Here is an 18,285-nt window from a genome sequence, read left to right on the forward strand (position 1 = left end):
TGCCAATTTTGACCATTACAACACCAATAAGACTTTGCTTTATCCAATTGAAATTCTCTATACAATAATTAGGTTTTGCCTCACTGTGAATCCAACCGTATTAACTTACAGTGTGGGCTTAGCTTCAATGGTGACCATGCGAGCTCCGAACTTGACTCCAATGGTGAGGTCATGCACAGGTTAAAAGTTGGAACCACTTGTCTGTCAATTGCAGTAGCAGATTTCCCTACACTTGCGTCCACACGAAAACCTCCAATTTTGTGATCAATTCTCAATTAAATTCTCACGCTCCCGTTGAAGAACTCGTCATCGTCCCTCCGTCGGTTTTCTCGGTACTCGTTCCTCATGATCTTAGACCAGTCCGGAATGCCCACCGGCAGCGACGCCGCCATCCTTATGTTCCCGTCGCCGGCCTAAGAGCGCTTAGACGAGGCGGACTTCTTCGACGCCTTGAGGAGACGACGCGGGAGCTCATCGCCGGTTTGCGGTACTATGCTTATCAGACCTCTGTTTTTTGGGGTTATTCCATCCAACAGTGGCATCATTATAATTTCAACGAAAAATTATTCTAATTTGTAACTGTGGATGAAACATCAGGGATTAAGTTTGTTCTATTTTCTTTGGGCCCCGGCTCATTGTCCTTATTTGTATAAAACTTACACAAGTTGGGTTTTCTATTTTTTCAACTTTTGTCTGGTATTACTATGTATTTTTCTAAATAATCTATTTGTCTATTGTGATTCTTTTACAGTACAAAGCTTGGATTTATACAAGGATTGTAGGCTATCTAAGGTAAGAACTAATTGTGTGATTTACAGAATATATTGGTTTGAAAGTAGATACATGAAACAGTTAACAATAAGAAAATCAATATACTTTGATTTAGGATCTGTCATTGATTCTCAGAGTAATTGAGATTGAAGTACTGATCAATGCAATAACCTGCAAGCTGGACTATATCTTTCTTGGTTATCATTCCCCCGCAAGCTGAGAGGACGAGCACGGACCGGAAGCTTGGATGCAAGAAATTGGAAACGCTGAGTAGATAAGCCCTTGGTGAAAATGTCAGCTGTTTGGTCAGCAGTAGAAACATAGGAAACTGTAAGCTCTTGTCGAACAACCTTATCCCTCACATAATGGTAATCAACTTCTATATGCTTGGTTCTGGAATGAAATACGGGATTGGAGGCCAAAGATATAGAGCTGATATTATCACACCAGATCCGGGGACATGAGGGAAATACATTAAGATCACGAAATAGAGATCGAAGCCAAGACAACTCAGCAGCTGTGTAGGCAAGTTGCCTGTACTCAGCTTCAGCACTGGACAGGGAGACTGTTTTATGTTTCTTTGAGCTCCAAGAAATCAAGTTGGGACCAAGATAAACACAGAATCCACCAGTGGAATGACGATCATCCGGATCACCGGCATAATCGGCATCCGAATAGGCAACTAACTTGTGAGAACCTGGCTGATAAACTAACCCATGATTAAGAGTATACTTCAAATATCGTAGGATTCTCTTGACTGCCACCCAATGAACATTAGTTGGTGAGTGCATGAATTGACAAACTTGATTGACAGCATAGCAAATATCAGGACGAGTGAGAGTGAGATATTGTAAAGCCCCAACAATACTTCGATATTCAGAAGGATCCTCTAACTTGACACCATCATAGACACTAAGCTTTTTGCCAGATAAAACAGGTGTAGGATAAGGTCTAGAATCATGGAGCTTGGTCTTTTTCAACAAATCCACAATATATTTATGTTGTGTCAGATGCAAATGATCACCATTATAGATAGCCTCAATACCAAGAAAGTAATGAACAGAGCCCAAATCTTTCATAGAAAATAAGGAGTTGAGATTATGAATGAGGTGTAATATGTGAGAAGAGTTGTTACCCGTGATCAATATGTCATCCACATAAATGAGAAGAATGATATAGATGCCTCTATTATTGAATGTGAACATAGAGTAGTCAGCCCGTGATTCCAGGAAGCCAAGTTCTTCTAAGTAATCTGAAAAGCACCGAAACCAAGCCCGAGGGGCCTGTTTTAAACCATATAAAGAACGGCGGAGCTTACAGACATGTAGTGGGAATGTAGGATCGACAAAGCCAATAGGTTGCTTCATATAGACGTCCTCATTGAGATAACCATGGAGAAACTCATTTTGCACATCTAACTGTCAAATTGGCCAACAATGACTGACTGCAAGAGGAAGAACGAGGTGAATTGTGGAGTGTTTAACAACTGAACTGAATGTTTCAGTATAATCAAGGCCCTCTTGCTGATGAAAGCCATTGGCGACGAGTCTGGCCTTATATCTCTCAACACTCCCATTTGAGCGTTTCTTGATTCGGAATACCCATTTATTAGGAAGAATATTCATTGAGGAGGATGGTGGAACTAAGAACCAAGTACCTGCCTGTTGCAATGCTTTGAACTCATGATCCATTGCTTCACGCCATTCTGGATACTTTGCAGCTTGTGTATAACAAGTAGGCTCAAGAGGAAGAGCGAGGAGAGTAGAGTGCATAGCATATTTGGGATTGGGCTTGCTAATTCCATGTTTGCTGCGAGTTACGATGCCTCCATGATTTTGCACTTGTGACACCAAAGGAGAGGATAACAATGGTGGAATCGAATTGTCAGTAGGGAGGGAGGTGGATGAAAGGGGATCGGTATGGGTAATTGGTGATGCATCTGTCTGGGAAGAGGAGGGCGAAATCAATGTGGGAATACTCTGATTTGGGAGAGAAGAGGAAGTTGGAGAATGGGATTGAGAGGAATCACCAAAAGTAAGAACTGGGCGTTGTGGGTTGCGAGTATAAACTTGTAAAGACGGTGTGGGTGGTGGACGTTCATGGGCTGGAGGAGGAGCAACGTTTGCGGCAGATGGGGAAGGAGAGTGAGATTGACGTGGAGGAGCAGATATACATGCAGAAGGAGAAGGAGAAGGACTTGGAGATAGAGATGGGCTTGGGCCTGATAATGAGCCAAAAATTATTATGGATTGATCTGTTGAGGAATCAATGGAGGAGTTTGAAGTGAGAGCAGGTTCGGTAAATGGAAAGCTGGACTCATCAAATAACACATGACGAGACAAATAAACACGACCTGAAGAAGGATCAAAACAACGATATCCTTGATGATTGAGTGAATAACCCAAGAACATACAACGTTTGGACCGTAACTGTAATTTTGAAGAGTTATAGGGACGAAGATAAGGAAAACAAGCACAACCAAAGACCTTTAAAGAGTGATATTGAGGCACACGATGAAAACGTTGTTCATAGGGAGAGGCATAGTTAAGAACTCGGGATGGAAGACGATTGATGATATACACTGCCGTATTGAACGAGTCAACCCAATACGTGGATGGCATATGTGCATGGGCCAAAAGAGTGAGTCCAGTATCAACAATATGGCGATGCTTTCGTTCAGCCAAACCGTTTTGTTCAGGGTGTTTTGGACAAGAAAATCTTTGGAAGATTCCATTAGTGGATAAATAGGATTGAAAAATATGACTCTTGTACTCACCGCCTTCATCACACTGAAGTATTTTGATAGGAGGATTAAATAATTTTTCCACGTGAGTACGAAAAGTGATAAATAATTGAAAAACTTCACTCTTTTGTTTCATTGGATATATCCAAGAGTATCGGGAATAGTCATCGACAAAGAGTAAATAATATTTAAAACCTTGATGAGATAAGAGAGAGGAGCACCAAACATCCGAATGTATTAATTCTAATGGGAAATTGAAACAGAATCTGATAATTGATAGGGAAGTTTTGTACTTTTCCCTAATGGACATGATTGACAAAAAGAGAAGTTGCTTGATCCCAATACTGGAATAGCTTTATTAGATAATACTTTAGATACTATAGTAGAAGAAGCATGACCAAGGCAAGAATGCCAAGTTTCAGCGGAGACACGAGAGCCAACATAAGCCAATGAACCAGAGACTTTGGATGTTTTTGAAGGAAACCGTAATGGATAAAGGCCATTTTCACTCTTCCCGTGGTAAAGCATCTTCCCCGTCTTCAGATCCTTAACACAGAAATAATTAGGATAGAAGATAAAATAACAATGATTATCAATAGTGAATTTGTAGACTGAGAGAAGATTCGTAGATGCAAAGGGACAATGAAGAATATCATTGAGATGAAAAGAGGAAGAGGAAGAATTAAGCTTAGACGAGCCAATGTGTTTAATAGACAATCCAGAATCAGAATTAATTCCACCAAGATTATCAAGACCTTTATAAGATTTAGGAGAATCAATATTACCTAGGTTTGGTGTCACATGAGAATTTGCCCCGGTGTCTGTCAACCATGTTTCTTCAGAAGGAGAGTGATGAGCAGTCATGGAATTTAGCCGAGAAGATGGGACACGACCTTCATAAGACAAATTGAGACGGTTGAAACAGTCAATAGCAGAGTGGCTTGGGCGAGAGCAGATTTGGCATTGAATGCGACCAGTATTGAAGAAGGAGTTGCCATTGTTGGTAGTGCTACTTGGGGCTGGACCCAAGATAGAAGACCTACGAGACCCAGAGGAGCCACGAGAAAGAGAGAACGTACCACGCCCTCTAGAATGAGCAGAACTGGAACTTGTGATTCCATGAGAATGCGATCCTCCACGGTTGGAACCCCCACGTCTAGAGGTGAATGAGTTCCTACCTCGTCCCCTAGATTGAGTAGCATGAAGGGCATGGATTCCTTCGGCAGCAACAGGGTGAGCATAGTCAGAGACGCGGCGTTCCGCACTAAGGAGAAGAGCTTCAAGGGCTTCATACGTGATAAGAGAATCACGAGCTTGAGCGGAGCTGACTGTTGTTTCGTATAGGGGGCCAACATTGGTCATGACAATGTTGACAAGGTCCGTGTCAGGAACAGGAGAACCGGCAAGGGCCAAGTTGTCTGCAATTGAATTGAGTTTGTCCAGGTAATCTGAGATAGACATAGTACCTCTAGTGGTGTGAAGGAGGTCGGCTCGGAGTACTTGAAGAACACGGTGCTGTGATTGAGAAGCAAATCGGGTAGCTAATGTAGTCCACGTAGCATGAGAAGAGGTGGAGCGTGCGACAGTTGAGAGGACTTTGGGAGTGAAAGAACCATTTATCCAACTGAGGACCATTTGATCTTGGAGAATCCAAGGCTCGAAGTCCGGGTTAACTTGATCCGTGAGCTGTCCTGCTTTGTCTTTAGGAAGCAAGGGGGACACTGATTGGTACCATCAACAAAACCCCACAGTTTCCTACTTTTCAGAATGGGGGTGATCTGGGCAAGCCATAGGGGATAGTTTGTTCGGTCAAGCTTAATTGTGAGGAAGTTGGAAACAGAAAGAGTATTCTCAGTGGAGGATGAGGAGGCCATGGGATCGGAGATTGAGAAAAAAATTATAGAAATTAGGCTCTTGATACCATAAAGAACAGAGGAAAAGAATGGAATAATCTATTTGTCTATTGTGATTCTTTTACAGTACAAATCTTGGATTTATACAAGGATTGTAGGCTATCTAAGGTAAGAACTAATTGTGTGATTTACAGAATATATTGGTTTGAAAGTAGATACATGAAACGGTTAACAATCAGAAAATCAATATACTTTGATTTAGGATCTGTCATTGATTTTCAGAGTAATTGAGATTGAAGTACTGATCAATGCAATGACCTGCAAGCTGGACTATATCTTTCTTGGTTATCAGCTTACTCATATCTGGCTCCCATAGAATAGCTAATATAAATTGAGCTAGCTTTATACTCCTTTATGAGTTTATGAATCCTAGCTAACTAATTTTGATTTTATCATCATACTCCTTGTTCAGAATATCGTTCTGTTCAAGCTTTCTCTTAAACCAATTTGTTGTGTTTGCTGCTTGCAACCTGCTTCTGAAAATGTTCAATCTCGGTGTCAAGTTTAGTTTAATTATCTGTTACTTGGCTCCATCACTGTGGATGATGTGGCGGTTAATATCGATAACGGAATCAGTATGGACTATGAGAATTCTTGTCTTCATTGTGTGTCGAGTACTTGCTATTGTTTGTGTGGTGTACACAATACTCTTGCTTTGTCCCAAGCACGGACGAGAGCTTACTGGCCGCAAGCTCAGAGTGATGTTGATTAGAATTAGAAGAGTGGTCAGAAAATACTACTACTACTTCAAAGATAGAGGGGAGGTGGTCTAATGGTCTCCCACAGGAAATCTTGTTATTAATTTTTGAAAGGCTATGCATATCGGATTACCTTGTGTTTCTTGGCGAGTTGCTGTGGAGATGAGTATTGCTACCAAAAGTTGCCTTCCTGCTCCTCAACTTCCACGGGTTTTGCTCATCTCATCCTTCCCACCATTATATCATTTCCTTCCACATTAAAGATCAAACTTGCTTTGTGAGTGATGGTAATCGGAAACTTGTTTCATTGGAATCATACGCCAGTTATGTTTTATATTTCCTTAAGAAAGATCAGTCGCAGTTTTGAGGGGTTTATTGTCTTTGGTCTATTGAGGGGTGGCTGACCATGGCTAAAGGTTATCCTATTATCAACTTCTTCTTGAACCCAGTTTCTGGTGCTAGAGTCATGCTCCCATCCCTTCCAGACTACCACAGCTTCAACTTTCCAACCTACCTAGCAAAAGATTCTGCATCCAAGGAGTTGTTTATGATTTTTCATAAGATGTCTGATCCTGTTATTGCTCCAGAGGCTAATCCAGGCACTGCAGGATTTCGAGTTTTCAAGCTAGTGCCTAAGAGTAATGGTCCATGGTGGCCAGCGGAGCTTGTAGACCTTGGTGATCGGATATTGTTTCTCAGCTAAAAAAGCAGAGAGTTTATCTCTTCCTGCAGCATTAGTGGGAGACTTAGTGCTCATCATTCCCATGATCATAATAAGAATCTTGAAAGAAACTGCATCTATTTTGCGTTCATGCCTCCTGCTTTGCAACCCTACTCCAGTAGGCAAGAATGTGGGGTGTTTTCCTTGGCTAGTAGGAGCATCCAATCTCTTGCTTTTCCAAATGTTCATTCAGCTGTCAAATTTTACTATCCTTGTGTTTGGTTCGCACCAAATCCATGGTAACTTAATTAACCACTGTTCCTCCCCTTTCATGTTTGACATCATCTATATAAAAAGTAGGATATGTATTATGTATATAATATGTTTATGTTTGTGCTAGTACTGTTTTGACACCAAAAGCAGTCTCTTTGATGTCCCATTTTGTAATGAAACCTGATAAAGGTTTCAACTGCAAGTGCCTAGCTGGAGTTGTTGCTTTGGTGCACTCTGTACTGGTTTTGTTAATGATGATTTGTGATTAGTCTTTTGCCTCCTGCGATTGAATTGTCACCGAGGTATTGCCAATCAAGTTTCAACCTAAAAAATTCGACAATTGAGGTTGGAGAGTTTCTATTAGGACCTCCAAATCTGCTCACTTGACCTCACTCTATTATGAATTATTAAATGATATATATAACCTACTATAAAATGACTATTAAGGACAATAATTATACCAAAAAAATTGTTATATTTATTTTCTCTAGATTTTCCAATTCAATAATATTAGATTGCATTCTTTATTATTTTCCCTATCTATTTTCATTTTCCAATTTCACTACATGCTCATTAAAGCATTCATATATATTTAATAAGAAATAAAACTATGATAAAGATAAAAATGTATGATATGCATATTGAACGCATATTTGTCAGGGAGAACAAAATAAATTGTATTATGACCTAAATCTAAATCTATCCATTAAATTTGCAAAAAGAAGCAGAAAAAAATAGAGCTAGCAAATAAAAAAATAAAAAAATATTTAATCATGAGGTACAGAAAATAGAGAAACATTAAGTAAAAATGATTAATCTGTTTTTTTTTTTTTTTGCACAGCTAAAAAAGAAAAAGTAAATAATAAAATCACATAATAGTTCATGTTATTTTATTTTTATTAATTTTTAAAACTCAATACCTTGTGTTTGATTTTTTTTTATTGGATAAGAGATTTATGTTGTCTGATTAAGGAATGAAGATGTAATTAAGATTTATAGAGTAATTAAATCATTAAAATGACTAAGTTTTTTATTATAAAGATCTTAGTTTGTTTGTAAATTATATGAGTGAGGTTATTTGAGGAGCTTTAGTGAGGTTTAATGAGTAAACTTAGTATTTGAAAATTTGATAGGGAGGTGTAAAAAGTATAGAGGTCAAGTGAGTAAATTTGGAGGTTCTAATAGAAAAACTCTTGAGGTTGCAATACTATCTCCTTCCATCATTTTGGGTCTCTTTTAGGCCATACTCTTAGCAACCAAATCCTGTTAGTGAATGTTGTTCAAAGACAATCTTTTACATTCGAAGCCTGTACAGAGGGGTTTAATTTCAAAGATTCATTTCCTCTTGGTGACTGCAATTTGCTATTTCAAAGGAGTTGAAGGAAAATCGACTTAGTGTGCCTTATCAAACTAGGAGTACCAATATGAGAGAATGTTCTAGAATTCCTAATCATAGATGGATTAGTATTCCTTGTAACATTAGAATATGTACTTTGTAATCCCTATATATAGGGCTCCTATTCTCAATAATATGTTGGACAATTCTCTCATCAATCTCTCTCGAATCTATTAAACACGTTATCAGCACGAGCCCTAACCACAAAACAGAAAACCAAAACCCAAAATCTTCTTTCACCACCGCAGCCCCTAGCCCGAGCTAGCCGAGCCTTTGCTGCAGCCTACCTTGGCTCGCCCTGTGCTACGCGCCCGTGTGCTTACAGCGCCGTATCGCTGCCCCTGCAGCCTCACAGCAGCCCCTGCTGCCTTGCACACTGCCCCTGCAGCCTTGCCGCAAGCCTACTGCCCCTGCAATTCCGTTTCAGCCATCTGTTAATATCAGAATTGCAAACTGTTTGCAATCCTAGCTTAGGATTGAATAGCTTCTGCAATCCTAACCCCGGATTGAAGTAGTTTTCGGCCTTCATCCCTGCAATCTTTGGCAGCAACCAAAACACCTTGCTGCCATCACCACCAAGCCATCCAAAACTGCATCCATCGATCAACAAATAATCCAAGCTTCCAAAAGTTCAAGAATTCAAGTTTTCAAGGTTTCAAGCTTCAATTAACCAAGTAAATTTTATAATTAAAGTTCTAGTTTTTCGTACTTTAATTCCTCCTTCTTTTTCTTCGGGGACTTGCAACCTCCCTTCTTCTACATCCCACCTTTCTTATAACGTGGGTTCCATATTTGAGAAAAGCGGAATCGTGGGGATTCACGCAATTAACGAACTAAGAGCGTTCGTAAGACTTCGGACTAAGAGCGTCCGTAAGCATCTATTAACGACCATATAAACATCATTGTTTCGGTCTAATCCAATTATTCTTGGAAATCGATTTCTTGGTAGCATAGCTCAGAAATCTTATTATTTAGTTGTCGTGGAAGCATTGACTCCGAAACTAACTTGTTCCTGTTTCATCTCTCAGGATGTTAAACACGAACAAACTCGATTTTGTTCCATTGGATTATGCAGGCAAAGGATATTTATACTGGGCCATTGACATTGCGACCCATCTTACTGCCCAAGATTTATTGCATACAATCCAAGAGCTTTGTCCTATAAAAACAGCTTCAGACCCTCAAACTGAGAAAGATAATTCCAAGGCACTTGCCTTCATGAAACGTCACATGGATAGTGACTTCCAGTTTGAGTTCATAAATGAGGATAGCACTATAAAGCTTTGGAAAGCACTTCGCGAACGATATGGCAATGTTCGTGACTCCATCCTTCCGAATACAGAGGCAGAATGGAACAATCTTCGCTTCTCTATATTTGACACTGTCATGCAATTTTATTCGAAAGCTCTCAGCATCAAAGCAATGATGCGTCTCTGTGGAAAAACAATCACAGAAGACCAATTGATTGAGAAAACCCTCAATACCTTCCCCGTCTATGCTATGAGGTCCTTTGACTTATTCCGAACTCATGTAAATGCAAGACGGATCACAAGTTTCCAACGGCTTATTGCAGCTATGGCCACTGCTGAAAGACATGGCAATGAACTTGTGAAAAGATAAATTGATAGGCTTCAAGATAGCTATCAAGAGCATCGTCCTATGGCTAGAGAAAGTCGCCATCGACGTCATGATCCATACTATCGAAATGCTCAAGAAGGTAATCTCTCAAGGCGACAATCACACGACCGTTGGAGGCGTGATTTCGAGGGAGATAGGGTTGGAAACCATGGAGCCAACGTTGGCCATGGGCACCACTTTCCAACGCCACCAGTCTTAGGGACTATGCATATTGCGCCAATGCGCCTCAATCAAGGGAGAATCCTCTTTATGGTGTCTATTTCTGATATGGAACGTCTGATCAATGGACCTGAATTTGCAATGTACCTACGAAGGTAGTGGCATTATGGTGATCCAGACATCAAGTTCACAAAGACTTTAAATCTAGCGATGAAGACAACATGCCGCAGATTTTTATTTAGAGTAGTCTTTTATATTTTCAAGAATTATGTAATGGCAATATGCCTTAATCAATAAATGACATTTTGTATTAATTCTATCTTATGTGGCGCATCGAATTAAGTATGATGTCTAGGAAAGTAATTGAGATTAGTGGTACTTAAGAGAGCCTTGCTCCACCGACATCTCTCTCTACTTCCCTGGTCATATTTGATTGGAGTTACCAAACGGATAGAGTGACTACGATTTGTCTACGATGTGATTTTTATTTTGGATTAGATAAATGGTCACGAAACTTTGATGTAATCATTGACTATTATTAATAAAGTATCGATTTATTTTATCTCATGTCATTGACATATTTTTCTAACTTTATTACTTCAAAGATATAAGAGCCAATGGTTTTCATGCGGAAACGCATTGTGAGAATGGACAAGAGTTCCTTTGCATCACCTCTAATGACTACGGACATAAACGAGTATTAGAGAAACTTATGTGTCGCTCTAGTGGGTTGTATGCAACCATTATTCGAGTCATTGAATCCAACCATGTCATCAGAGATGATTTATGGGATTCTGACACATATAGGCTTTGGCACGACCGTTTGGGACATCCAGGTCGTGATATGATGATCCGTATATTAAAGACTTCGCACGGACATCCATTTTTCAGAACGAAAAGAAGTAAAAATCAGTTTTTGGACAACGAAGGAGCCCCTGCGCCTCACGGCGCAGTTCAACCCCAAATCCGGCCATCCTTGGCCGGCGCCGCCATTCCCCTGCGGCCTCAGGGTGGCATTGATGCCACCAAGACTCATTTGTCTCCAAATTTTACTTCCAAAGTCCATTGTGACTTCGTGGCTCAACCAAAATCCTCATTGGTTGTTTCTAAAGCCCACCATTTGTTCTGCAAAGCCTTCTCTTTAGCAAAATTAGGATTGAGACCATCCTATGCAAAGGACACTAAAGAAAATATACCATTCTTGCAAAGAATCCAAGGTGATATTTATGGACTTATTCAACCACCATGCGGACCATTTAGATATTTTATGGTGTTGGTTGATGCATCGACACACTGGTCACATGTCATGCTATTGTCCACTAGGAATGCTGCATTTGCTAAACTCCTAGCCCAGATTATTAAGTTAAGGGCTCACCACCCTAATCATCCTATTAAGTCTATAAGGTTAGACAATGCTAGAGAGTTTACATCAAAAACTTTTGATGATTATTGCATGTCTATTGGGATTGAAGTTGAACATCCAGTTCCTCATGTTCACACCCAAAATGGTCTCGCAGAAGCCGCCATTAAACGACTACAAATGGTCGCTAGGGCATTGGTAATACGCACCAATCTCCCTATTTCTGCTTGGGGCTATGCAATATTGCATGCAGCTGTGCTTATTCGTCTGAGGCCCACTGCCACTTAACCCTTCTCTATGTCCCAGATGGTGACTGGGTATGAGCCTAATGTCTCACACTTACGCATATTTGGGTATGCAGTTTATGTGCCTATTGCACCGCCACAGCGTACCAAAATGGGTCCTCAACGACGATTAGGCGTTTATGTTGGATATGATCCTCCAACGATTATCCGCTACTTAGAACCCTTGATAGGCGATCTCTTTACCACAAGATTTGCGGATTGTCACGTCGATGAGACAGTCTTCCCGTCGTTAGGGGGAGATAAGAACATCAATGTTCAACAGGAACGACAGGAATTGTCGTGGTCTGTCCCCACTATGTCTCATCTTGATCCCCGAACCGCACAGTCTGAAATTGAAGTGCGGAGAATTCTCGATCTTCAGAACGTAGCAGAATCGATGCCTGATGCATTTTCTGATATCGCTAAAGTGACGAGATCACACATATCTGCTGCAAACGTGTCTGCAAGAATTGATGTCCCTAGAATTAGAGGACATGACGCCATCTCAAGGTTACCAGAGCATGGTGCCAACGTCCCCACTCACAGTGATGGTGACGTTGTGGCTAGGCCCATGGCTCATGCCAGGAAGCGCGGGAGACCTATAGGTTCGATGGATTCTCGCCCAAGAAAGAAAGCGAGTTTGGCACAAAATAATCCATTAATCATCGATGTAAATAATCCATCTCATGAGAATATTCCGGATTATGGTTATGTCCAAGAGACATCATTGGGGGATGCTCCAATGTCAGAACCAACTCCAGAGAATAGAGAGATCTCCATAAATTACACTAGGGTACATGAGATGATGGATAGAAATTCTATGGCGATTGATGATGCATTTGCATATCATATTGCAAAAGGAATTATAGAATATGATGATATCGAACCTCGCTCTGTTGAAGAATGTCAACGAAGAGTAGATTGGCCTAAATGGAAAGATGCGATCCAGGCTGAATTGGATTCACTAGCAAAGAGACAGGTATTTGGGCCTATAACGCAGACACCCCCAGATATAAAACCTGTTGACGATAAATGGGTCTTTGTTAGAAAGCGTAATGAGAAAAATGAGGTTGTTAGATATAAAGCCCGCCTCGTGGCGCAAGGTTTCTCACAACGCCCTGGAATCGATTACGAGGAGACGTATTCTCCCATAATGGATGTTATAACGTTCCGCTACCTTGTGAGTTTGGTAGTTTCCGAAAAACTTGACATGCAGCTTATGGATGTGGTTACAGCATATCTCTATGGGGATCTAGATTTAGAGATATATATGAAGGTTCCTGATGGACTTCAATTACCCAAATCAAGTGGCTCTAAACCACGGAGCGCATTTTCAATAAGATTAAAACGCTCACTATATGGATTAAAACAATCCGGACGGATGTGGTATAACCGTCTAAGTAACTACTTGATTGGGAAGGGATATATTAATAATGAAATATGCCCATGCGTCTTCATTAAAAGAACAAGTTTCGGATTTGCAATCATAGCAGTTTATATCGATGACATGAACCTAATTGGAACTCTAGATGAGTTAAAGGAAACTGCTAAATATTTGAAATCCGAATTTGAGATGAAAGATCTTGGGAAAACACGGTTTTGTCTCGGTTTAGAACTCGAGCACCGTAGTGATGGGATTTTGATCCATCAGTCTGCATATACTCAGAAAATCTTAAGGCGCTTTAATGAAGATAAAGCAAAGTCTGTGAGTACTCCCATGATCGGTCGTAGTCTTGAGCCCGGAAAAGATCCGTTTCATCTAAAGGATGAGGACGAAGAACCATTAGAGGCCGAAGTGCCCTATTTAAGTGCAATAGGCGCATTATTATACTTAGCTCAATGCACAAGACCAAACATCTCATTCGCAGTGAACTTGTTAGCTCGACATAGCTATGCGCCAACACGCCGCCATTGGATTGGTGTAAAGACAATCTTTCGATACCTAAGAGGTACGATTGATATGAGCCTATTTTATCCCTACAAAGAGAAGAGGAATGACAGAAGAATGGGATCGGACCCCATTAGGCATGGAGCCGATGTCCACCATAACATAGTGGCCGACCATGTTGCCGCCAATGCCGCTACCACCACCGAGGGTGGCTGGCCTCACCCTATCCCTCTCCATCAAAATGACAATGATGTTTTGATGGGTTTTGCTGATGCAGGGTACCTCTCTGACCCTCACAAAGGTCGCTCCCAAACGGGTTATGTTTTTACCATGGGAAACACTGTGATATCTTGGAGGTCTACAAAACAGACCATTGTTGCTACTTCCTCAAATCATGCAGAGATTATTTCTATACATGAAGCTGTGCGTGAATGCATATGGCTAAGGTCTATAATTAGACATATTCAAGGAAGTTGTGGTTTGAAGTCTACCACAGATAAACCTACATGCATTTATGAGGATAATGCAGCTTGTATTGAACAAATGAAGTTAGGTTTCATCAAGGGCGACAACACCAAGCATTTTTTGCCTAAGTTCTTTTATAATCAGCAAACAACAATCACTTCAAAGATTGAAGTGAATCAAATCTGATTAGAGGATAATGTAGCGGACTTATTCACTAAGTCGTTACCTAAATCCACCTTCGAGAAACATGTGAAGAGCATCGGATTGAGAAAGTTATCCGATCTCCCACGTTTGTAGCAATCAGGGGGAGATATCGACATCAGGGGGAGTTATGATGTCTACATGTTCGATCTCGAAGAGTGAAGGACGTGTTGTGCTATTTTTGTCCTTCGACCAGGGTTATTTTTGTCCCACGGGGTTTTTGTTACCTGGCAAGGTTTTTAACGAGGCAACAGATGAAGAGTCACCACCAAGTTTGAGCGGCACAAGGGGGAGTGTTGAAGGAAAATCGACTTAGTGTGCCTTATCAAACTAGGAGCAGCAATAGGAAAGAAGGTTCTAGAATTCCTAATCATAGATGGATTAGTATTCCTTGTAACATTAGAATATGTACTTTGTAATCCCTATATATAGGGCTCCTATTCTCAATAATATGTTGGACAATTCTCTTATCAATCTCTCTCAAATCTATTTAACTTAACAAAAGGTTCTTTCAACTAGCAATTGAGACTTGAGAGTGATGATACAAGCTCTATGGCAATTGGAATTTCTGTGATTTTGATCAAATTGGTAATGATTATCTATTCTGGGAAATGGGGAATTGAATTGTAGCACTGCTGGTATGTTATTGTAGCATTAAGTTAATGATTCTGTGGTAGGGCTTCTCCGGTACTCAAAATGTTTCGAGTCTGCAGAAAGATGAAGCTTGGAGAGTAAATGTTCGGATACAAGGGTGTGATCTTGAGAATGGTTATCTATGTGGAACCATGGAAGCAAATAATGTTCCCATGGCTGACACACCGGTAAGAAATTGCTCTTCCTTGCTAATCGTTGGTCCTCATGTCAATGTTTTAGTATAAGATTTGCTTCAATATATTCATTAACAACAGTCAATTAGTTAAGCAGCCGTGGAATGTGTTATGGAACTGGTGTATACGACATCTGTTGAGATAGTGGTCTAGCAAGGCTTTATATAAGGAGATTTGCAATAGAATTATATTAGATGGCCAGCCTCATACAGTTAAATCAAAGCATGCATTCTTTGTGTTTGTTGGGTGCTGCAGCTGATTTAGTTAGCCTGATTATCAATTCTTCAGTCTTTACTTCCCATTTGCCTCTTCGTATCCATTTAATCGCTGAAAACCCCGCGTCGCATAGCATAGATAGGTTTTCTTTATATTTGATGTAGGACGAGAATGGACCCAGTTTAGCAGAAAAACCATAAAAGTAAAGAAGCGGTGTAGAATCAACAAGAGTGATTGGAAAATAGGTAACTCACGCGTAATCAGGTTACTAGCCGCTGGAATATTCAAGAAGATTTGGTTTTGGACTTTTCGGGTTTCTCGTGCGAAAAGTCAGGTTTTGATTTTGAATCAGATTTGACTAACTTTTGGCCAGAATGTCCGTTTGAAACGCATGATACCTTTCTAGAATGGGAACGACGAGATCTTCAAGACTCACTTTAGTGAGCCCTATTATATTTAAGCCAAAATGTATCGTCTTAATTATCCGATTCGTGATTTAATATTTTTATGTTAGTTTTACATTCTTTTTATTTTATGTTTTCTAGTTTATTTTGGATTTGTTTTGTTTTAATCCGTGGGCTTTAGGGTTTCATTGTTAGTCGCCATAGGGTTTCTTTTCCCATATATAAGCAACCTTAAACGGCTGCAGAACTAACTTTTATCATATTATCAATCAAAATTGAGAGTTTTCTCTTTTATCTCTGGTGGACTCCAGAATCTTTGTTTTAGGTTTATTGCTTGTAAACCTAGGGTTACTTCCGCCCGCGTCAATATTTCCTTGGAGTTTGGAACTAAGTTAGACAACATGCTTAAATATGCATGCAACTCACTGTTGCACATTAATTTGAGGTACCACTTTTTTGCTGGACATTGGCATCTAGTTGTTTGTTTCTCCACCCCCAACCTCTTCGACATGAAGTGAATTGAACTTTACTCTATTTTATCTTTTATTTCTCTATTTTCTGCATTATCATCAATGTATTGACTAATGTTATCTCGATTCAAAAGAAACTGTTGTATCTTCATCAAAGGAAGCCTTCATTGAGCATTCACTTTCTTTTCATTGTGTGGTAGGTCGTCACCTTTTGGGAAGGGGAGATTGTTGACACCAAGAATTATACTTTTTTCACTAAGAAGTGGGAAGCAACGTATGTCTTTTTGTTCTTTTATCTACAATTGTGAAAGGACCCATATTTAGCTAGTTGTGATGGTGAATAACAATCAAATGTTTATGTAACTTGTGACAGACGAGACGATGATATAAGGCACTGGACCAAATTTCCTTCTTTTTCTGCTCTATTGGTAAGCTAAGGAGTCTTAATGTTGTCTTTCATATATGAGGTTCTGTTGTCTCCTAGCTAATTCCACATTTTACAGAGCCTAGTGGAAGTTGATGGTGGCAAATCATTAGATCTCAGCAACTATCCATACATATTCATGGTAATTAAGTTGGTAACTGGTCTAAATGCTTTATTATCACCTGTCAATCAGCAAAAATCAAACGTCAAATAAAATTGAGTTCTTTGATTTGCTGGTGCAGAGATGGAAGGAGCAATACTTAGTGCATGTTGGCACAGACTGTGGTTTGACTATAGCCGGCTTTTACTATGTGTGTTTCTCATGTAGTGATGGCTCCATTAACAGCTTCTATTATGATCCTAATAGCAGGTAGCTTTCCTTCATTTTGTTGTTGGTCTATGAATTTGACGTATTGTAACTCTTTGCTTTGTTCAAAGCTATTGATTTCTTCTATTTATGATGGGGATATGCTTATGCTTAGGTAGTAAACTATCACTTTTAATACAATTCACCGTTTTCTAGGTTTACTTTTTCACCTCATTAGTACATTGCAACTTATTGACTGAAATGCTATTTGAACCAACCTGCAAGCCCGTTCCAGAAGCTTGAGCTGAAATCCACAAATGGGGGAAGATGAGGATTCAGTTTTTCGTCCTACGAACTGCATGCAACAATTTGTAGATTCGTTTGTGTTAGTAATGGTACTTCACGAGCTGTGTGGTGATTACCATCGCTACTACAATAAGTTAATCAGACGACATACATTTTGTGTTGTGTGATGACCAGCCTCACTGTGGTCTAAACAAGTGTTGTGTGATTTTTCACAACGGTGATTTCACCGTTGTGTGACAATACTTTGCTAAACAGAATACCTGTTTCCGTTGTGTGAAATTTGCGCAGGCATGCGTCTGCCATGGCATGCGGGGATGTGTCGACATATTCAGACAACAGAAGAAGGAATTCGTTGTTGTCTTAGATTCATAACACATAACAGATATTACTCCTTTGTTGTCTGAGATTCATAACACACAACAGCTATATTGTTTATTTGTTGTCTCAGATAAGTATTAGACAACTACAATGAAATTATATCTCTTGTCTGTTGATTGATTCAGACAACAGGGATAATTTTATTTCTGTTGTGTGTTATGAACCTCACACAACATAATTTTGTTATTTTCTGTTGTTGGTTGTTAGTTCACATAACAACTATATTGTCTTAACTGTGGTGTGAATGTTGTAATCGAATTGGCTAATATCTAGTAACTGTTGTATGAGAAGCCTTAATTTTGAATCCTTTTACAGTCAGACAACATATTATATTATTCTGCACTGTGTTGTATGAGATCAATGCTAGGTGAATTGTACAAATCTATTAGGGATTATTACCAATGAACAATAATTTTATATTAATGCTAAAAGTAGCTTTGATACATCAAACAAACTCTAATTTATTCACCATATACAACTTTATAAGCATTTAAACATTTCAT

At 39.7% G+C, this 18,285-nt stretch overlaps 1 protein-coding gene across 1 annotated transcript in view; it reads left to right on the plus strand.

Moving 5' to 3' along the window:
• LOC112194134 overlaps positions 1–17,768 on the plus strand; it is a 31,917-nt gene extending 14,149 nt beyond the window's left edge. The window contains exons 4-6 of the mRNA XM_040516957.1: positions 16,871–16,933; positions 17,034–17,161; positions 17,693–17,768. Of these exons, the coding sequence (XP_040372891.1) occupies positions 16,871–16,933; positions 17,034–17,161; positions 17,693–17,768 (267 nt within the window). The remainder of the gene's footprint in view (positions 1–16,870; positions 16,934–17,033; positions 17,162–17,692) is intronic.
• Positions 17,769–18,285: the final 517 nt, after the last annotated feature.

Source organism: Rosa chinensis, chromosome 3 (genome assembly GCF_002994745.2).
Source record: "Rosa chinensis cultivar Old Blush chromosome 3, RchiOBHm-V2, whole genome shotgun sequence".
Taxonomy (NCBI): Eukaryota; Viridiplantae; Streptophyta; class Magnoliopsida; order Rosales; family Rosaceae; genus Rosa; species Rosa chinensis.